The 22,889-nt window shown below is 41.3% G+C and overlaps 1 protein-coding gene across 2 annotated transcripts in view; it reads left to right on the top strand.

Moving 5' to 3' along the window:
• The window catches only part of CORIN (corin, serine peptidase), a gene marked incomplete at both ends in the record, with an annotated part of 183,377 nt that overhangs the window by 29,110 nt on the left and 131,378 nt on the right, over window positions 1-22,889 (top strand). For both annotated transcript variants that reach the window (XM_080912225.1, XM_080912224.1), the window contains 2 exons: window positions 3,040-3,181; window positions 15,546-15,746. In XM_080912225.1, the coding sequence (XP_080768351.1) occupies window positions 3,040-3,181; window positions 15,546-15,746 (343 nt within the window). The remainder of the gene's footprint in view (window positions 1-3,039; window positions 3,182-15,545; window positions 15,747-22,889) is intronic.

The following is a 22,889-nucleotide window of genomic DNA, read 5'->3' as shown; positions in this document are numbered from 1 at the left end:
TGACTAGATGCTTGCCTAAGCTTATCACACAGTCTCAAGGAGGTTCACTTCTGGTAGATGAGGAGGTTCTGAGCTGGAAGATGAACATCACCTAGAGGATGCTGCTCAAAGCCTCCTGAAAGCTTAGGAGTCATCTTAGCGGCTGCTTCCCAGTAGCTGTGATGGCTGCTCTTGTCAAGTTGACCACATCTGGAATTAACTAAAACCCAAGGGGCTGCGTACACCTATGGGAGGTTTTTCCTTAAGTCATTTGAAGTGGGAAGACTCACCTTTCATATGTATCTTTTGAGGTGGGGCCACTTTCAATATGGGCTACCTCTTCCGCTGGTAGCCTATGTCAACAATATGGGGGAGGGAAGAGTTTTGCTCTTTGCCGGCTTGCAAGTTTATTCTATCACTGTCATTGGTACCCACTTCTTTGGGATTTTGGCATATACTAAAGACCAGCTGAGACATCCAGCCTTGTGGACCGATAACCACTGGATTCTTAATCCTTCTATTGGTGAACAGCCAGCTTTGAACTTACTAAACCCATGTCTATGATCTATCTCTGTTCCTCAGAGAACTCTGACTATGTTCATACAGGTCTATGTTCTTGAGAAGAACCTCACAGTCCTGTAACTGACAAAGCATTTCTAGGTACAGTGTCCAGGAGCCAAAAGTGTGTGCAGAAAACCATGTGACCGAGAAGACAGCGCTGCAATACCGAGTTGCTTTAAGTAGTTTTCCCTTCTCTTACTTAAAAAAGAAAAAAAAAAGTAAAGGAATTGATTTTCTACCCATTGGTAAGAGTATATACAGAATAGTCAGGGGTATAGTTTCTGGAGGATATGCATTTTTATGGGATTCTAGAACTCCTTGTCTCTGATTCTTATTTTGTGGGTATTGAGTGTGGTTCTCTCTGCTTTGTTACAGCATTCTGGGTAGCAAGAAGCAGTTATGCCTAAAATAGTTCCACGTCCATCTCTTACTAAAGAGATGGTTCCTGCCATTGCAGGAGAGGAGTGAGAGGCAGTTTATGACCCTTCAACTCTCTGGATATATTTTCCTCTCAAACATACTTTTTTTCAGGGTTACTTTTCTTAGAATTCTGTTGGTTGAAGTATACCTTCTTTTCTTCTTCCTTAGAAAATTACATTTCTATCCTTGAGTTTCCATGGCAGTGTATCTTCTACAAGGTATGAGCTTTGGAAAGATCATTAGTTGGAAGTCATCATTAGACTTACTACAGGCATTTAATACTTAATTGATTCAGTTACTGCCTCTGTTGGCTTTCAGTTCCATTGGATCAATGGTTGCTTACACACCTGGTAGGTGTCCTCCTGTGCAGTGACAGAGCTGTGATTAAGGTGCCATCACAGACTGCCTATTATATTATGCCATCCCTCTGTCTGAATGAGAACCAATTGTAGACTGATTAAAATGAACTCACCTTGGGTCAGGTGCAGTGGAAATGCACTAGTAGACACAGAAGCCTAATAAATGAAGCCCTTCTTAAGCTAATATCACGTGTTATTTCAAACGGTGTCTCTTATGGAAAATTCTCAAGGTTACTGAAGAAACTATTGCATTCTGTGGTGAGCACTTCTTGTTATATGCATCAGAAGAACCTATCAGATCTGTCTGCCATTTCATTTCCTTTGCATGTCATGGAAATGATAATAGGCCAATGAGGATGCTGTAGCAACACCACAGGGCCATTCTGTTGGAGCATTCTTGAGAATCAAAAGGCTTTATGCAGACCTGTCATTTTATCAAGAGTTACTGATTCCTTAAAGAAGAGTACTGGCCATGTTTGGCAGGTTCATGAGAAGTGGTGGGATTGGGGTTGTTAGAAATAGTAGAGTTTCTGTGAACATACAGAAAGCAGGGAAGAATTAGTTTGGAAGTAGGGAATGAGAAGCAAATTTGATTTGGGGTTTGGACTGCCTACCACCCAGAACAAAATCTGTGCAATATAACAAGAAAGAAAGCTCAGGACTGAAGTATGGCATTCTAAAGGATTACAGAATTTAACACACATGTGCCAAAGTTGGCAGAAGAGGAAGATAGGCTCAAGAATCAGGAGCTATGCTTGCTCTGTGTACTAGGGCAGCAGCCTGTCATAACTTGAAGCACTTTTAGTAGCATCTCAGGCTTCTGCTGAGAAAGACTCTGCCTTCATCTAGCCATTTGTAATAAACAAATTCCCAGACAGGAGCTTGAACTTTACACAATGTAAAGCATTTGCTGACAAGAACATTTTGAGCTATCACTGTGGTCTCTTGCACTCTCTCATGGATAGGCTGTAGGAGAGCAGTGAGCAGCAGGGCACACCCTCTGAGTGGCTCTGTGTCACTGACACCCATGATAATCTCTCCCTGTTGTAGTTGTTAGTAGATATGTGATCAGTAATACTTAACCTTATAGAACTGTTACTGCTTAAAAATCTGGTGTGTATTGTGTGTGTATGTGTGTACGTGTGTGTGCCAACATGGGTTGGGACTGAGACAAGTAAAAATGAAGTGTCTAGTTAGTGTCTTGTCTATACCTACTCCTCCGTATTTGATCATTGTGTCAAACAGCCCTGAGCTGTTTACATCTGGCTCAGGGGGCGTTCTTGCCGTGGTAATTCATAGTGTTTGGAATACTGCCAATGTGATAAATGCTTCTTAAGAAAAACAAAATGAGATATCATTAAAAGTTTATGTAATGAAAAACATCTCAGAGTATATAATAAAATAAAGTAGGAAGGAAGGTTGGTAGAGTGATTGCCTTACATGGGGGTAAGAGGAAGAGGGGGAAGAGGAAGAGGGGGAAGAGGAAGAGTGGGATGAGGGAAGAGGAGAAGAAGAGAGGATTTGGTTGTCCATACAGTTATTCACTTGCTTTGTATATTACATTTTTATATTACCTTATTTCATGCCCTCAAGTGTATGATGTCAAACCTATTAGGAATAGTGCTCTTCTGAAAGGACAGCTGTAATGTAAAATTTCATACCAGCCACAGAGCTTCTGTGTGATATTAAAACCACGTTTCATTTCTCTCTCTTCCATCAGGTCTTGAGAGCAGACAGTAGCGTGGGCGAGGGCTGTCCTCAGAAGCTGGTGACTGCAAATTTGCTGCGCTTCCTCCTGCTGGTGCTCATCCCCTGCATCTGCGCCCTCATCTTGCTCCTGGTCATCCTACTGTCCTTTGTGGGTGAGTGATGCCGTTATCCCCTTAAGACAGCTCCCCATCCCATTCCAACCCCATCTCTATGAGGATGTCCCCAAACCCCTATGGTAGATTGTCCTGAAGCTGTTCGTATTTTAATGCTAACTCCACTTCCCCAAGAAGGACTGCATACTCCCGTACTTGTAAAGTGACCTCATCTGAACCTTCCCATTTTAATCAGAAAAATAAAGGAGAGCCAGTGACTGGGCAGGGTAAGGGAGGTGGAGAGAGAGGGGTCAGAGGTGAGAGGATAAGGGAGGAGTGAGGGAGTTCCAAGATGGAGGTCCAGAAGGATGAATTAGATGCAGGTGTGCTTTATTGGAAAATGTAAGGATTTTATAGGTCTAATATCTTATATAGAAGGGCAGTTTGTATCTTTGTCTATTTGATGTAATCTTATTGTGTAGAGGGTTTATGGATTGGGAGTTTGATATATAAACTTATATGAAAAGTTATCAGGCGGTAGAGTTGTGTTTGTGTTGAGTTTTGGGGTAACAAAACACCTTGGGATGGAGACAGTAAACAGGTGGTGGAAAACCACCAGGGAAGGGAGTCACATGGACAAAGTTAGACAGCGGCGGCAGTTATGTCCGAGTGACAGAGGTGCACTCAGCTCTGTACTAAAACCGGGCCCACAGAGTGAGACCTCAGGGCTGATAAAGAGATAAGCCATTTTTTATTTTTTGATATTTACTGCACCTACAACACCTCACACCCTGCCAGGCCTCCTCATTCTGTGGGGCCTCAAGTCTCTCAAGGGTTAGGTATGTCTTCTTTCATATACAGACCAGGCCGTCCTCTGCTGTATATGTGTCAGGGGACTAGGACCAACTGGTGCATGCTGCCTGGTTGGTGGCTCAGTGTCTGAGAGATCTTGGGGGTCCATGTTGGTTGAGACTTCTGGTCCTCCTATGGTATCACCCTCCTCCTCAGCTTCTCTCAGCCTTTCCCTAATTCAACCACAGGGTTCCCTGACTTTAGACCATTGGTTGGGTTTAAGTATCTGTGTCTGTCAGTCATCTGCTTGTTGGGCCTCTCAGAGGGCTGCCATGCTAGGCTCCAGTCTATAAGTGCATCAGAGCATCAGTAATAGTGTCAGGCCTTGGAGCCTCCCCTTGAGATGGGTCCCAATTTGGGCTGGTCATTGGACCTGTGGTGCTGCTCTTAAAGGAAGTCAACATTGAAATTAACTGGATTAGGATGTGCCTTATACCTCACTACAACATTTTAGGTCCTAAAGTGTCAAACCAATGAGTGGATAGTTTCTGCAGTTTCAGCCATGTGACCATGTGACTTGCTATTACTATTAATGCCAGTGATGATTGTACTGAAAACTATACTAGATGTGAACACCATGAAGACTGAGTGGCAGCCAGACCAGTCATTTTTTTCATAGGTGCTCACAGCTGCAAGGAAAGAATCTCACACAGGACACCCATGCTGAAGACAGATGTATTCAGGGTTTTGACACAGTCTACCTAGGGAAGTTAAATATCATCTGACCCTTTGCAGTGAGGTTAATAGAAATTCTAGTTGACAGCAGGAGCAGTGCAGGAGCCAAGTAATCCCGCCACCACAAAGATGGACATCAGAAACCGAGTTAAAGAAGTTGGTAACATTGGAAAGTTCAGCAAGATGGATGTAGTCCACATGGCAAAAGATCGTGTCTGGCATAGTGAGGGACAAGGTCTCTGGTTTTTCAAAGCTTCGAGGAAAAAGACCAAGGGTTGCACAAACTCGACTTTATCTTTGACTTTGAAAACCAAGGTCTTCAGAAGCACTTTTTTTTTTTTAATGTTTTACACTGCACAATTTCCTAGTGAATATCTTGCCCCATAAGCATTTTGTATTTTATAATGGAGATGCATGCTGTTGTAATGAACACCACAGCCACTTTATATCTTTGCTGCCAAACTCTTATTAAATCCTGCTTATTTTAGAGACATTCTAGTTGTTGGCAGTAGATGACTTCATGCTTCCCCGACGCTTGCCGTTGCTCACGCGTTGGCGAGGATTGTTCAGGAATCCTGGGATCCAGGTTGTACTGTCTGTCTCCAGTCTTTCCCAGTCCTACCCGGCTGGTGCCAGCATGGTGAACAGGCTTCTGAAGAGCAGAGCTGATTTTAGTAGCCAGTGTATGTGGGCAGCAGGTTATGGAGGAGCAGCGACTCACACAGCCCTGAATAGGAGCTGCAAGGTGAAGCTTTTCAGAAGCTTGAGTTGTCCATAGGGACTTCACGATGTGGATGTAAAATAAAGATTTGGTGTTCTAAAAGAAACTGAAGTGTAAGAAAGTTCATGATATCTGGGATTTAACTTCTTTGGTGATCACACTCTCCTGATGGTCTGGCTGACATAGAAGGAAGGGCCATAATTTGGCATTAGGAGGTCTAGGGTTGCTGTTGTAGTCTTTTCTTTCTTGGCCACATGAGTTTGCGCAAGATACTTCATCTTCAGTGGGAGATGAGCAAGCTTTGTTGCAAATGAAATAACTCTGCAGTGTTTTTAGAAGTGATAAAGTTGATTAGGAAGTCAAGGAATTCTTATTTATGGTTAATTACTTGGAGTGATTATTTCCATAGCTTTACAATAGTCAACCAGAAGGGGACTGACATGTATCTGTCTTATTTTAGCTCTAAGAACAGAAATTATAGTACCAGGACTCATCATCCCAGCAACCTTGAGATTCCAAGTTCCACAGCTCCCCAGCCAGCATGTCCGTTTGCTCATTAAAGAAACTAAAACTTACTTTTGAGTTTGCAATATGATGATTAGGTTCATATGACTTTTGAGAGATAAATTCATTTAAAATAATAAGAACTAAATCTGGAACTGAAGAAGCTCAGCTGTTAATAGCACATGATGTCCTTGCATGGGACTTGAGTTTGGTTCCAGCACCGGTACCAGGCAGCTCATAGCACCAGTAACTGTAGCTCTAGGAAGCCGGACATCCTCTCCTAGATTCCTCATTATGGGCACTACTGAAGAACTGCCATGCCTCTCCATCTTTCATAACAGGCTCAGCAAAGACACCTTGTGCAGCTCAGCTTGGTTAGATGTAGCACATTCAATGGACACTATGCTTTGCTTGGTTCTGACAGGCTCTGCTTTAGTACCATGGCTATACTGGGTGACTGACAGAACCCTGGGTTGGGCAATCTCCACCATGTGTCTATTCTCATGTAGGGGAGAAATGTACACAGAGTTATTCCTTTGGAGGGAATAACTGCCCGCCCCAAAGACAAACTTAATCTTGATTTAACCTGTTTTGTGTTATCGTGTACATTCTGTAAATCTCTACATAGGCTATAAATCCTTTTATAACCATTAGCACAACATCTTTTTTTTTTCTTGCCATCTTTCTCTTTGGAACTCCAGCTTGACACAACTTTATCACATCCACCTGAGGCAGACTCTTTGTCTCGCCCCCTTCTCATCCCGAAATACTTCAGCATTTTATAACTCCCATCTCCCCTCCAGCTTAACCATTTAGATCTTCCAGAACCTCTCCTTTCTCGTGGAGGTCCTGTCTCATTGAGTAGCTCAGCAAAGCCTTAAAGTCCCCTTCTGTCTCAAAGTCATTGCTCAATTAACTTCCTTCTCAACTCTCCAGTGAACATGGACCTATCAAGCCCAGTGAACTTGCTGCTAAACACTCCCTTTTTCACGCCCAGGATTCTCTTAGCATAGTTTTTCTATTGTCTTTTGGTCCCTGGTGTTCGTGGGGACCTTGGTTGGTGATAAGTCAAGCATCCCTAATGGTTATTTTGAGCCAGTCCATTGGGCACTGAGTTGCCTCTGGCTATGCAGTGTTTCCTCATGGAGGTGTGAGTTTATTACCCATTTCTCCACTTTCACAGAACTGAGACGGATCTGTCTGCACCTTTGTCCTGCAGCCTCACGAGTAGGCTGTCAAGATTCATTGGATTTCTTTTTAAAGTCTTTCCCATTTCAAGTAATTTGGGGGCAGAGTTTCATGACCATGCTAGTTGCCCATGCTAGCCCATCTGAGTGCCCCCACCTACAGTGTGAGTCATGGATTCCCTCTTCCTTTCTAAAACAATATCTTCTATCACTTTTATCTTGCTTTCTCTTTCCTGACCATTCACATTTTACCAAAAATTCCATGTTTTGGAGTGTCAATAATCTCTTTAGCACAAAACTAATTTGTACTCTCTCTTATACCTTGCCTGGCACAATAGATAGCAAACCCCAACTGATACCCCCACCCCCAAAATTTCATTCTTCCTATTGAAGGCTGGTCTCGTCTCCCCATGTTTCTCACTTGTTTCTCCTGTGCTCTTTCCTGAGAGACAGGTGGGGCTCTGTTGCATGCTGATCTGAAATTCCTCACCCTCAGATAGCTCAGCCTTAGCTATGTGTCTTATACCTCATAGCAGAGACTATACCACCGTTCTACTTGTCTTTGCCTATGTTGGTACTTGTTGGGCATCCTGTTGTAACTATTCTTTCCTTTGTTATAATCTTCCTAGTTAGTCTTTATAATCTATTTTTGCATCTTTGTCTCTCTCTCCCTCCACCCCCTCTCTGCTTGCATTTTGGTGCCAGATATATTGTGTGATGTTTCCTGGGTACATGTGAATAACTATCTATTCACCTTAAATAAGACACTGCTGACAAACCAAAGATATGATTCTATTCAAGTCAGCCTTCGAAAACCCAGTGAGATAGGCATCACCTTCGGGAGCACAGAGACGCACACAGCTGTGTCATCAGAAAGCATAGTGGCTCAGCATAGTAAAGGACAATTTGCAGGCAGCCCTACTAGTCTTTTTCTACAGCAACTGTTCACTGCCCCTATAACCACAGGGAGAGGGCTTGTAGGTCTTATGATCTTCTATTTCCAGAGCCCCCATTTTCATCCACAAGGGAGCATTTGAATCCAGAGGAAACAGCAACACAACAGCCATCCTGACAAACGCAAGGTGATACCTCAGTGAGGGTGTGCTTGTTTATTGATACCATTGACATCCAGTGATCGTTTCTGCATTGAACATCCAGTGATCGTTTCTGTTGCTGTGGCCCTTGGAGAAGAGTTTACTTTTCATTCACTTTTAGAACTGGGCTGTTTTCTTGCTTCTGAGTTGTTTATCCTCATATATTTTGGGCATTGACCTTTATCAGATACTTTTCCACCATCTTTCTGGTTGCTTGCTTTTCCCTTTGCTGTGCATAAATCTTCTATATTGATATATCACAGTTAGACTACTTTTTTTGCATTTATTGGTTGTGATTTTGTGCCATATTGATGACTACACCATGAAAAAATACAAATAGATCATAAGACACAAATTTGATCAAAGAGGTTGAATTTACAAGCATGGAAATCTATATGGCTCTGAAGGGATTAACTGGAACCGACAGAAGTATGTGGAAGATATTCTGAGTTCATTGACTCCACACATGTTAGCGAGACTGCACTACCCAAAGACGTTCATAACTTTGATTCAGTAGCTAGCTAAATTTCAGTAGGAAAACGAATCTTGAAATTTTTATGGGACCTCAACAGATATCTACATCGCCAGAGCAATTCTGAGAAAGAAGAACAAAGTTCGAGGCCATCACACTTGGTGACTTAAAAAAGAAATGAGTTTTAAAAACAGGGTTGTCAAAACTACACAGGCACCAGCGTTACAATAGACATGGTGACCCACAGGGCAGAACTGGGCCCAGACTGAGTTGCTTTCTTCCACATATGTGCTCATTTGCTCTTCAGCAAGGGAGATCAGAATGCACAGAAGGAACAGGATGGTCTCTGAAACCAGAGGTGTTAGGATGCCTGGGTATCTGAGTGAAAAAGGAATAGAATTGAATGCTTCTTTAAAAATTCACATCAAAATAGGTTATACTGGAACACAAAATGTGAAGCCATAAAACTCTTAGAAGGATTTGAGACTTGTCACTGCTCTTTTTGACATTAATGTCTTGATTGGTAACCATTTCCCCCCTCTTTTACTTCTGTGGGGCTGAGGGTGGGAGTATGGTTAGACCGAGTGCTAGACCAATGATTTGCCACCAAACCCCACTCCAGCCCTTCGGTTGGGAATTTCAACAGTTGTGTTTGCTGCTATGTGGAGAATGAGATGATATGGATTGAGTATGTGCCATGGATTCTTAACAGTCATGGGGTCTGGCTGAACTGACTTTTAAAACGATTCTTCATGTCAGTTTTGTTTCAGGAAAACTGGTCTAAAAATCTCACTAGAAGGTTACTGAATCTTTCTTCCTCGGGCTGTTGAAGACTTGTACACAAAAGCCTTAATCTCATCACCATCGAAAGCTGATCATTCTTGTTTTATCTATAGGCTTACTGAAGAGAAATCTGAGGTCATCTTTCTAGATTTCTTTGTGCTTATGAAAGCTCTCAACATGGCTCATTAGACTTTTTTGACACGGACAAGAATAAAAAGCAGAGAGACCTTGGAAAATATGATTTATATCTCTCACCCACTTCTCTTGAACTCAAGAGAAAAAGTATTCTTCAAAAGTAGTGTTCCTTCCCTCATGCTGCTATTTGGGTTTGAGAGCGTTGAAGTGGAAACTGTGTTTTTCTCTTAGAAAGTTTCTTAACAGCTGATTGCTTTTATAAAAAGTTGGAATTAGAAGACTGAACTTCTTTTTTCTCAGTGTTGGATCTTGAGCATCCCCTTCAAATGGGACACTCTCTGGGTTCTTCTTTACACTAGAAAGTATAAGGTTTCTGGCAGTGTGTCCTGACCTCCCTTCTTATTGCTTGTGTAAATCTTCAGATTCTTCCCATAGCTTTGGCTTTCTGGTATAGAATCACTAACAGAGAGTTTTCAAACACAAGCATGTGCCTTCGCAAAATCCTCAGGCTTTATATCCTTAGATCTATACCTCAGGCTTCCTGAAATGATGATCAAAGGGGTTTCACTCCAAGTCTGATTCTTGGACCAAACAGCAACCCTCCTGGGGACCCTGAACTGCAGGATGCAGTCTCAGGCCTCCCTCCAGCGTTATCCTGCAGAGATCCCCGTGCCTATCCATCATCCCTGCCTTGCAATAAATCTTCATCCTTTTTCCTCCTTAGAACAGTGATCTTTCTTATCGCAGCTACCAACGTCTCTTTATCTAATACGCTGTATCTGGAACTGATAGTTATTTGAACCAGACTTTGATACAAAGAGCCTATGTTTTGTCTCTCTCTGTTTATTTCCCTACAGACCATCTTTCTCTGCTTGTCCAGTGAATGTCAAGGCATCTGTCCTGAACTCCATTCTCAGGTTACACTCATCCCTTCCTTGGCAACACCATCCTTTCCCATCACTCCATTTATCATTTATACATCCAGCCCGCAGTCACAGTGGAGGGCAGGGCCGTTTCTGGGTGTTCTCCTGGGCCTTGAAATGGGCAATTCCACATGGGTGCCTTCTCTAAAGTGTAAGCAGATGTGGCATGGGAGCACAATGAAGGGAGATTTTTTTTTTGTGGGGAGCCTGGGAAGACGTTCTGCAAGAGCTCTTTACATTGCTTCAGGTTGACCCCTGCCCTTAAATACTGCTAGGCATTTTATAATAAATATATATGCAAAATGGTTGCAGCAAAAATAAACTTCCATAGATTGAGTCTGCAATCTTCATGATCTTTTTTTTATCATCCAGGATTGGTTAGATGTTAATACTAATATTTGATATTATCATCATCATCATTAACAGTGGCAACAACAAAAACAAAAGCAGGCTAATTTCTCACTCACTCTACAGGTGATTTGTGGGATGTTGGTGGGGGAGTGTATACCACTCAGGTCTTCCAGGGTCTGCACTGATGGATCAGCTGTTGTTCTGAACTTTGTGGCTGTTACATAAAACATCTGGAGGTTGTTGTCATGGCAACTAACTGCCTCTGCCTAGAAGCAACACTTGACCGTCTTGCTTTCGGCTTTTAACTTGTTGGAAGGCTGTACCCAAGAGGCCAGAGAGTGCAATAGTTCCATGTTTCTTGCTAGAATGGAACAGAAGGAAGTTTCTGGTGAACAGCACTGAGGGACAAGCACACGTTTCATGTGCAGGTGTGCTTCCTGAGTTCCACTTGTACACACCTTCCCCTCCTGTTCTTACTGGGATTGCTTCTGGAAGTTCTGGTTGTCTTTACTGCTTTTGCCTTGAGAAAGAGCTTAGTTTTCCGACTTAGACTGTAACAATGGCTTCTGATTCTGCTCTGTAATTCTGATCCATTTAAACATCACTGGCAGACATAGTGATGGGTCCCATAAGACCCATTAAAAGTTGACCATCACAACATGATGTGTTTCAAACCTTTGGCATGCACTGGCTTTCATGACTGATATTTGCTGCCTTCCAACCTTTCCTTTGGCTCTCTATGTGCTAGCCAAGCTCCAGCATCTGCAGCAGGGCCTTTTCTTTGTCTCTGTTCTGTTTAGAACATGTTTTGTTCCCTATCACCATCCCTCTTCCTCCCCACAAGTACTTTTCTCCAACGTAGAAAATCTGTATTTCTCCTTGAAGATTTCCAAGCTTGCTTTTTCCCTAAGGAATGCTTTCTGACTGTCTGTTTGTCTGTGTCTGTCTGTATATATCTGTCTGTCTGTATATATCTGTCTGTCTATCTGTCTATGTCTGTCTGTCTATCTATCTATATCTGTCTGTCTGTGTCTATCTTTCTGTCTGTCTGTCTGTCTGCCTGCCTGTCTGTCTATCTGTCTACCTGTCTGTCTGTCTGTCTGTCTGTCTGTCTTTCTATTTCAGGGTAAGAAGTGTACATTATGCCTATGCCTGTTCCTGGACAAGTTAGCTCTTATGCACTCATGTTGGTTTCTCTCAAATACTGTGTGGAGTATATAAGAGTTTTGCTTCTTGCATAGGTTTATTGGAAGGTCAACTCACTGTAGTGAAGGCACTCAGCAGCCTGTAGCAGCTCCTTACCACTGCTCTAATACATGATCACACCCTTGGTAGCTTTCCGAAACCCCCTGTTATCTTTTTTTTTTTTTTAACAACTTTATTTTAAGAAACAAAGATAAATGTACAGATTTTAAGCATTTTTTGCATAAAAGTATACAATACATTTTTGTCAGTACTTAGTTTTTTTTTTTTTAAAGGTTTGATAGTGTGATCAAGATCCCACTAGTTACAATGAGCATAAAGTACATGTAAAATAAGATGCAACCTGGAAATAGTCAAAGTTTTCTTGGTGTGTAAAGATTTTTTTTTTTTTTTTTACAATGAGCAAACAGTACATGTAATACAGGGTGCAACCCGTAATTTCTCAATGTGTTCTTGGTGGGTAAGGATTGAGCATGACTTTTTTTTTTGTTTGTTTTGTTTTCTTTTTTCCTTGGACTTCATACATTCTGTGAGTTGTTTCTGGGGCAGTGCGAGCCTCTGGGCTTAGCATCCCACTATCAGTGACTGCATATTATGTCTGTTCTTTTGTGACTGGGTTATCTCACTCAGGATGCAGCCATTTTCTTAAGAATTTGGTTAAGTCAACCCCCTGTTATCTTAAAGCTATGAAGGTCAGAAATCTAAATAGGTTTCACTGGAAAAAACTTTCCCTGGAAGTTCTAGAGAATCAATCCATTTTGTTGCCTTTTCTAATTTCAAGAACCACTGTCTCACTGAGTCTTTTATGACTGTCACACACCCCTCTTTTAGAAGGACCCTGATGAGTATTTTAGAGTCTGTTGAATAAACCAGGATAATGCTCCAACTTAAGATCCTTAGTTTAATTACCATTGTGATGCCCCTTTGTCGTGCTAGGTATACAAGACCCAAGGCATGGGCTCCGAGAACTAGGATGTACCCACTTTCGAGGAAGTGTTAACTTGTGGCTTCCAAGCTCTTTCTTGTTATGAAGGAGTGCTGGGATTTGCAGGAAGCATCAGAGCTACAGGTTGCTTCTTCCATCTTGTTGTCTTTTTTACTTTAGAGCCAAGACACTCACCAACCATCCGTCCTTAATGGCTACTGATAGTTTAGCTCGAAAGAGTCATACTTTTCTCATTCCGAAAGCATATTATGTGCTGAACCTTTGCAATATAGCCGTTTCGTGATGCTGAGACACTCACACTATGGTAAAAGAAAATTGAAGTTTAAAATTATCTGAGTAATATTAAAAAGAGAAAAGTTTTCTGATTGATATGGTCACATAGAAGTATCTGAGAGCTTGTGAGAGGTTACTGTGAGCTGAGAGCCGTCCTAAGTGTTTTCACAAGAAGCACTGACTAGCAAGGTCTCTGCAGTGAGCTTTGTAAACTTCGGAATGCTTGCGTGTTCCTTACTTGAAAGTTTGCCTGACTAAGGTAGAGAGCTGCAGAGATGAGATTTTAACATGAGGCCACCAGGCTGTAGACATCAAAATGTCACCTGTAGCACCACAAAGATCAAAATGGAGACAAGGATGGGTGGCTTCAGGAGGATGAGTTCCCGCCCTGGGCCCCTGGTGCTCAGCGTTTCTGTACACCTCATTTCTGTGCTACTGACTGGAATCACCTAGTGGTGCTGACGTCCCCCTTTTACATTAAAACAAATGCTTGATGGGTGGTGATCAGCCGTGTTGGGAGATGGTCAGTTTCCAGAGATGCTTGGAAACAAAACTGAGGAAGTTTCAACTTTTAGAAGTGCATCCTTTAAGTCTCCCATCATCTTGCTCCCATCATCTGCCCCACCTCTGCTCTTCTTTTCCCCTCCCCCCTTCTCCCTCCCCTTCTTTTCCCTCTCTCTGAAACAGCCTTCAGGAGCATCAGCTTTGGCAATTGTCAAACATGATCTTTCTCTGCATTCTGGAAAATTGCTTTGCCATTTTTCCAGCTAAGGGGCTTGGAAGCTGCCTGTTATTTGAAAAGTGATGAGTTTTTGAAGTTAGTGTTTCTTGGGCCAGGCAGATGCTAGCAGCGTGTTCACCGCCCCAGAGAGGTTAGAAATACGAGCAAGGTTATTAATGAGAGCCATGATGACAAGAATATTAAGAGCAACACTTGAGGAACTTCATATAACAAGAAACTGACTGCAGTGGGACTACTTACAGCCATCGACGTAAGGAATTGGTATTCACTGGAAGGATGTCGATGGACTGGCTGCCTACTGAGCAACGCTAACAGAAATAAGATATCTGAAAAAAAAAACTATGCAGAAATAAGCAAGGAAGAGAGTAATCAAAACAGAAAAGACATGACAAGCAATACCAAAATGTATAAGACAGCATCAATAAACTTGGATTGTTAAATGGTAACATTTACTAGAGCCACATGTAAGCTCCTTGAGCTTTTGCAGTCCAGCTTAGGTGACAGTGAGGCCCCCAGGAGCATTTCCTGTGATCTGTGTTAAGGTTCTGAATCATGCAGAGTTAGAAAACCGTGGAACGGTCACTTTGCTTTTCCTCATGTGCCTGACATTTCCTCACGGCCACGCGTGCTTGAAGAGTGTGTGACCTGCATCGCAAAGCTTGCTTTTGCGTCCAGCATTTTATTTAGAGTCCTTCGACAGATGAAACGGTTGACCTTAGCTAGTCAGAGATGGCTGCTTTGCTATTTTGATTTGGAGTTAATTTTTCCTCATGCAGAGAAAGACATATTTTCATAGACTGATAGTCAACACTGCATTTGTATTTCTTTCATGTTTAATGGTCCTTGGGATGATTTAGGAAAGTGAGAGCCGGTTAGAACCTTCACTGTAAATGGTGTTTAGGAAAAGATATTTCCCTTGGGTATTTCTAAGGATAGGTCAATATCACACTTGTTTGCTTTTGTTGTTGGATTTGACGGTAGTGGTACCGTCATGAAGTGCAGTTTACTATTTTGATTGAGTTGAAAATACGTGATCTCTTTCAAGGTCTTAAAAACTCTGCCAGAAAGCAAACAAGGCCAGTTTCAATAACCCAACATTTGACTGTTTTGTGAATGTGACTGGTCAATAATCTGAGTTTATTGGCTCTTTCTTATGTCATCCTTTTATGTTGTTCTGATTAAAATGAAAATAATTTATTTTATCCACTTCTTTTGTGCTATAATTGGAGTTTAATCTTTTATTTTTTGGTTTCTATGATATTTTGTGATAGGTATTTGAGTCTGGCTATTTTTATTTATGCTCAGATTTAAGCAAACTGGGGGAAAATGTAAGGCTGGAAGCAAGCATGTCTCACTGTCTTTGGGTAGTAGGTGGACCTATACTAAAGGGTCGCAGTATTAAAAAGGTCAATAATCGTAGCTTGGGTCTTGTTTTTTGGGTTTGCCTGCACAGGATGACAGATGGGCAAATAACTAACAATTCCTTGATGTTTGCTTTTAAAAAAACCAATAATTCATTGAGAAATGTTTCAAATATATATCTATATGCATTTTGTCTTTCAGGAACATTAAAAAAGGTTTATTTCAAGTCGAATGGTAGTGAGCCTTTGGTCACTGATGGTGAAGTTCAAGTGCCTGGCGTTATCCTTGTAAATACAGTGTATGATGAGATCACAGGGGTGCCCTCTATGCCCCCCAGCCAGCCCACTGAGGCCTGGACACCCAGAGCTCCTTCTCTGGAGGACCAGAGTCACAGGAATACAAGTAAGTCTGAAGCTGCTGAACAAGAATGCCTTTGAGTCCATCACAACTGATGCTCACAGGTCACGTGGTGAGAGCCGTTCATCCAGAGATCCTATAGGAGTGCCTGTTCTTACACGTGAGCAGCTCTGCAGGCAAGTCAGAGACAGAGTAGGGAGAGTAATGAGTCAACATTTCTGGGCTAGAGCCCATGGTACAAGTGCTTGCCCTACTGTAAGCCTCATGTTAAAAGTTATTCCTTAAGTGAGTAAGGGAAGTCACTTGTATTCTCTGAGCCTTGCTAGAGGGATTCCCTATCCATACAGGAAGAGGACAGCATGACTGAAAACTCACCCCTATTTGCTTTAGAGGTGTGCTTGTCTTGTCTGTGTCTTTCTTTCTTCTTTTATTAGTGGTGACAGTTACTGGACATCTTGGCGACTGCAAACAATCACACCTTCAGGAAAGTGGTACTTGCCAAGAACTCCTTCCTGCTGGGTGGACTCCAAGAGAGAGTTAGTATTTCCAGAAAAAGAATTGGGTCAGAGAGAAAATACAGAATCGAGAGATATCATACTCTGGAATGTAACTCAACCCCTTAGATGGCCCCAGACCTTCAATAAAGTTACCTTATTTCCAGAAGCCTGTTGCAATGGGTTTGTGTGTAAAGACATTCTGTTCCAAAAAAGAAAAAAGTAAAAGAAAAAAAAAAAAAAAAAAAAAAAAAAAGGCGAAGTCATCAGAAATGATATAAAACTCATCCATCCATAGTCACATTGTTCCTTCACTCCTTCATGACATCCATGAAAGGAAACACATCTCAGTCCCGGCCAGAGTGTTTGTTTTCATAGGCAGGGAAAACTGTAAGTTATCTTGAAGCTCTCATGCGGAGGATTTGCCAGAGCTTGAGAGAAAGCAGAGTTGTTCTCCAGTTTGAGAAGGCCAGCCTGCTTCGATTCTACTATTTCACAGCCTACCTATAGGCCTTGGGCGCCTCTTACACTCAGTGTTCAGCAGTGATCCGGGCGCAGGCAGGCTCACGACCTGAACGGCAATGTTGCAAAGCAGAATTATGCCATGTTGAAATTAATTTCCTTGGGAGTTTAATTCTAAGGTTTCATATTTTGCTCAAGCACTTCATTTCTCTCAAGGACGGTGTTTTCTATCAGGAGTGAAGAAGACATTTACATAAAACAGCCTAGATAATGTGGTCACAATTAGAGCAACTGCTATTTTCTTCCTCTAAGTGGATGTTTCTGTCATTCATTAAGATTCAAATAAGTTTGACAAGCACATGCCCTGGAGAATACAAGAAACACAGGGCACTTGCTGTTTAGCTTAGGATTTTGATGGAACTCTGACATATGTATTCTCTTCCTCTGGCTGGATCTGAACTTCTTTTGACACGTAGGTGAAACCCGGGTGAAATCACAGTGATTATGTGAGGAGAGGCTAAACCCTTGGACAGTTTGCCCGTCTGTGTTGCTCGTGTGCTTGACTGCATGTTGATTGTCAGGGAGGCTTTCGATTCACTGTCAACATTAACTGGAACCGTTGGCTACTAGGAGCTTCTATTTGAAAATACCCCCGTGAGAATAAATCTGAGTTTACTGAGGATTTGGTGGCTTACGAGGCATATTTGGGTGCAAGCCCCATAATTAGCTGATGAGCATCACTGGATAGGTAAGAACATGCTTCAATGTTGAAGGCACAAGATCAAGTTGACACGTCCTGTACCATTTGGTTGGGAAGTGGTGGAGAGGAAGTTATGACTCTGGTATTTAGACTCCTGGACCAGTGCTCTCTCAGAGCCTGTTGTACCTGAGGGGATTTATTGTTTATAGTGCTCAGAGTATTACCACACACACTTTAGGCTCTGAGAGAATAGAGCCATCAGCTTTTCACTTTTTTTTTTTTTTTTTTTTTTTTTTTGGTTTGTTTTATTTTGGTTTTAGTGATGGCTGGCTATGCTTTTCTTGATACAACAGCAACCACTTGACTGACTAGGTGAAGTGCATTCACTGAAAATACTTAATATATGTTAGTGGAACTGATCACATTTACATTGCTTGGTTTTATTTAACCAACACTAAAATATCATTTAATGTCTTCTTTTCATATTAGCACCTTGCAGAAGGGTTGTTTTCCCTCCTTGTGTTATTACTGTTCTCCACCTAACAGTTTAAAATTCCCTGGTATATGTAAAAGATATTTAAGTGTACTTTGATCCCAAAATACCATGGCCCAACATTCTACCTGGATATCCTGGCCAACCCTTATCCATAGGTAGTTAGAAATGGTCTTGCTCCAAAACAGTTTTTCCTGAGGGGTCCTCGTTTCATGTCAAGGCTGAGAATTCTGAATGTATAAAGTGTTGACTAGAATATACCACATAACTGCTACGCTGTGGCCACTGTCCTTTCTGCATGGGGGGTAGCTTCATGTGACAGACTGTGCTTCTGGGCTTCCCTGACCCTCACTCTGAGCTCCATGGGCTATGGAGAGAAGGAGGAGATCCACTGTAAACATTAATGCCATGTTTCAGCAACAGATGTATTTCTAGGTTGCATGCTATGTCTAGGTTTCATATTATAATGTTTTCTCTTTATGTACATTGTAGGTATTTAAACACTTGTTGAGGGAAAAGGTAAAACTGGCTAACAAGAGGTCTGGAATCACATAGAAAATGGTTCACACTAAAGTAGCCTGTATTCTGGTGAAGGGTCAGAAAATGGGTTGGTGTCTTGAGAACTTCCTGTGTTCTGTTCTCTTCTCAGATCTCTGGTAGGCAGTTCTTTGGGGGAGAAAAATAAGTACTTTTAAAAAACAAAACCAAGTAAATAAAATACCCAAGTTTAAAATAAAAGCATCTTGTAAGCAGAATGGGAGTTTGGTGGGAGGAAGGGTAGGGGTGGGAGATGGGTAAGAGACAGAGGAGGGGGCTCTGTAGTCAGAATGCATTCTATGCAAGGGTCGGATTGTCAAGGATCAAACTCATAAAGACAGTAGCTGCTTCCTAAAACATCAGCAACATATTAAGTCCACCTTCCTGATGTGTTCAACTCAGCAGTTTTTATTGTATTTATAAAGTTGTGCAATTATTGCTGCTCCTTAATTTTATTTTTTTAATTTATTGGTTACAAAACACTGTCCCTGTTGCTTCATATTCCCTTTTTGTGCAACCCCAGTTTAAACTAATTATGCTTCCATGGGCTTACTCATTTTGAAACCTGCGGGTGTGTCAAGACTGAGGCCCATGGTCTGCATTTGGCCAAGGATAGCTATGAATGTGCCTCAAAATTCAGAGCTGACTTACCACAGATAAGAATGGTTCTTGTAACTCAGTTGTGTGGTCCTCTGTGTGAGCTCTGTCGATGACAATGCGGTGTCTCAATGTTCAAAAGTTGGACACATATGGAAGGGTATCAGACAACACTAGCAAATTTCAGGATGCATTCATATCAGGTGCTAAGTAATATCCATTGAATGGATATGTACCATTTTATCTGTTTATCCTTCCAAGGATAGGTATCTGAGTTGCTCCTACTCTTTAGCACCCATGAAATATATTACTGTGGTTATTGTACAAGCTGTGGTCTGGATACAAGCTTCTAATTTTCTTTGGGGTTTAGGGAAAGTAGGAATGTGTTATTTTTCTAGTTTCCTAATAGTTTCTTTCTAATTGTTTAAATTCACTATGGATAGTGTGTATTGAAGCCTCCAACTGTCCTCAGAATCATCACCATCATTATCATCATACAAAGTTGCTTTGTTCAATTTCTTGGGTCTGGGACCTGGGGTACATGTGAGTGATCTAAGAATTCCATGTAAAAATTTTTAATTATATATGTTCCTTTAAAGTGTTAGAAAATAAACATCTTCTATATCATGTGGCAAAGTAAATATAACAGTTACCACTATGGAGTTTTGGTGCTCATTTGAGTTCCTTTCTTTTTTTTTAAGATTTTATTTATTTATTTTATGTATATGAGTACACTGTAACTGTCTTCAGACACACCAGAAGAGGGCATCTGGTTGTGAGCCACCGTGTGGTTGCTGGGAATTGAACTCAGGACCTCTGGAAGAGCAGCCAGTGCTCTTAACGGCTGAGCCATCTCTCCAGCCCTTATTTGAGTTTCTATACATGATTATATCACTGCTTACATAGCTATATTGTTTAATATCTGATAGCTATCAGATAGGAATGATGCACACTTGCTCTTCTTCCTTGTTGAAGACCAAACATGCTTCTGAAGGTTGCCTTTGTAATGGCTCAAATACAGGAAAATGGCCACAACCCTACTTGGCCAAGTTCAGCATGGTAGAAGCTTCCTGAATACGTGAGTTATATTACAGCACTGAACTTTGTATTCAGGTTATTTTTAGCAGACAGTAGGCATATTAATTAATAGTAATTAATTTAAATTTTATTAATTTTGATTATGTATTTTATAACATTCAGGGGCTTATATCTGCATACCCATAAAACTTTCTTCATGTGAAAAATGTTGTATGTTCAATGACAATTTTTCAGCATGAGGAAATCTACATCAAGCCCCAGATTCTGTTATCTGGGTCACATTTCCTGAAACATTTATGCTCCATGGCAGAATTCTTCATGATTTTTGCCTTTGGCAATATGGAGAAGACAAACACCTTTCCAGAATAATCTTTTAATCCTAAAGTAAATTACACAGAATAAAAATAATTATAATAACCATTAAATGTAATCACTAACATGTCTGAAATGTAAAACACGTTAGTCAAATGCCCACTTATTTGTTAACACATCAAATAGTGATTACTAGCAATTGGTCAAAAGCTAAAATTTTCAAACAGGGATGCAACATAAATAGTACTTTGAAATGTCTGCAGCATCTCTATGTTGATTTGTTAATATCTATGATTTGTGTATTGCTTTCTGTATTTGTTGCCTATGTTGGTGAATGAATTTCATCCCCAATTTCAGAGACTGTAGGACAGAGATGCCACTTTTTTATTAGTTCATTGACAGCCCAAATTCTTTGTCTGACTGCTAAGTTCTGCATTTTAATGAAGGGTGCTTCATATAGTCTGTGGTGTTTAGCCAGCTTCCTGGCTCCTTGGTCCCTAGGATTACTTGCAAAGTTGCTATAGTCATGATGCATGAAGATCTACCCTTAAATGTTCCACTGGGTACCAGGATTGCATCCAAATGGCCATGACCAGTTGTTGAATTTGACCAGGCCCACTCCTTATAGATTAAATCAAATTATCCAGGCTAAAAGAATAGTTGGGAGATTTTGACATGACCAGTATAAATATCTCACTATGAACAAGTAAATTGCTAAGTAATTGTTGCATGCTAGGGTGTCAGGCTTCTGGAGAGAAGGAGATGCTTCCTTGCCCTCCTTCCTTCCTTACCCCATCTTTTCATGCTTCCCCTGGGATGTATTAGATGTCCCAGAGACAGCAAACTTCATCTGATGGGCAGTGCTGGGCTTTGGAAGAGGTAAGGGAACAGTATTGGTGCCACTTTTTCAATATCATCTACATCCTCCTCCTCATCATCTTTATCATCATCATTTCCAGGATTGTCCTTCAACCATTCCTCCTAAGCAAATCCTGGCATATCCCCCATGTAAAAGGTACCCTAAAGGCAGTGTTCCCTGAGTAGACAGATATAACAAATGAGCCATATCAGTCATGCTGAAAAGGTTTGTACCTTAAGTGTTTCCTCTCCAGATCCATTGTATCTTCCCCTTTAGGAAGAACGGCCCCACAACCTTGATCCAACTAGAACAACAACAACAACAACAAAAAAAAAACAAACAAAAACAAAAACATAATATCTGCAGGGCAAAAACAATCTTGGCTCAACTCAAAGCTGGCTAAAATCCTAGAAACCAAAGGATCAGATACGAAGTGAAAACTCAACCCAAGCTGAGCACCATGCTTCACTATGGGCGATACTGTGTGATGCTGAAAGAAAATTGATACGGTGAATGATTTTTGGCCCCAATCATGCAATTTGCTGACCGTCTCAGGGATTTGGAAAGCCTCAGCAGTGGGAGTCTGTTTGCTGTTACTTGTGTCTTTGGAGAACAAGCCTTTCCACATAGCCATAGTTGAAGTGAACATGCTGATGAATTTTACAAACCAAAAGCTTCCAGTCTGTCTACGTTTGATGCAAACCATTACACAAGCTTTTGTGTTGGCATGTATTATTCCTTTATCTTGCTGCTAGGAAGCATTCTTCTCATATTTGTACATGACATTTGAGCTGAACACATGTTTTTAATTATGTTACTCCACGAAAACCTCTTCTGATGCTCATGTCCATTCCCAATTATATTTTCTTTTGTTCTATTTCCCTTTTTATTGGATATTCTCTGTATTTACATTTCAAATATCCCCCCCCCCCCGCCATTCTCCTTGCTTCCATGAAGGTGCTTCCTCTCCTAACTACCCTCTCCCACCTCAGCGCCTTGGCATTCCCCTACATTGGGACCAAAGGCCTCTCCTCCCATTGACACCCAACAATGCTATCCTCTGCTATATATGCAACTGGAACCATGGGTCTCTCCATGTGTATTCATTGGTTGATATTTTAGTCTATAGGAGTTCTGGAGTGTTTGGTTGGTTGATAATGTTGGTCTTCCCATGTGGTGGCAAACCTTTTCAGCTCCTTCAGTCCTTTCTCTACCCACTTCATTGGGGTCCCAATGAGGTGCAAGCATTCTCAACTGTATCTGTAAGACTCTGGCCAAGCCTCTGTGGGGGCATTCATATATGGCTCCTGCCAATAAGTACTTCTAGGCATCAGCAATAGTGTCTGGGTTTGGTGGCTACATATGGGATGAGTCCCCAGGTGAGGCAGTCTCTGAATTATCTAGAAAATTGTCCATTTCCTCTAGATATTCTAGTTTTGCTGAGTAAAGTTTTTTGTTGTAGGATCTGATGATTTCTTTAATTTCCTCAGTTTCTGTTGTTATATCTCCCTTTTGATTTCTGATTTTGTTAATTTGGATAATCTCTCTGTACCCTTTAGTTAGTCTGGCTAAGGGGTTATCAATCTTGTTGATTTTCTCAAAGAACCAGCTCTTGGTTTTGTTGATTCTTTGTTTAGTTCTTTTTGTTTTTACTTGGTTGATTTCAGCTCTGAGTTTGATTATTTCGTGCCTTCTA

Source organism: Micromys minutus (genome assembly GCF_963924665.1).
Source record: "Micromys minutus genome assembly, chromosome: 1".
Classification (NCBI taxonomy): domain Eukaryota; kingdom Metazoa; phylum Chordata; class Mammalia; order Rodentia; family Muridae; genus Micromys; species Micromys minutus.
The sequence above is the reverse complement of the archived record's forward strand: the minus strand, read 5'-3'. Positions and strand labels throughout refer to the sequence as shown.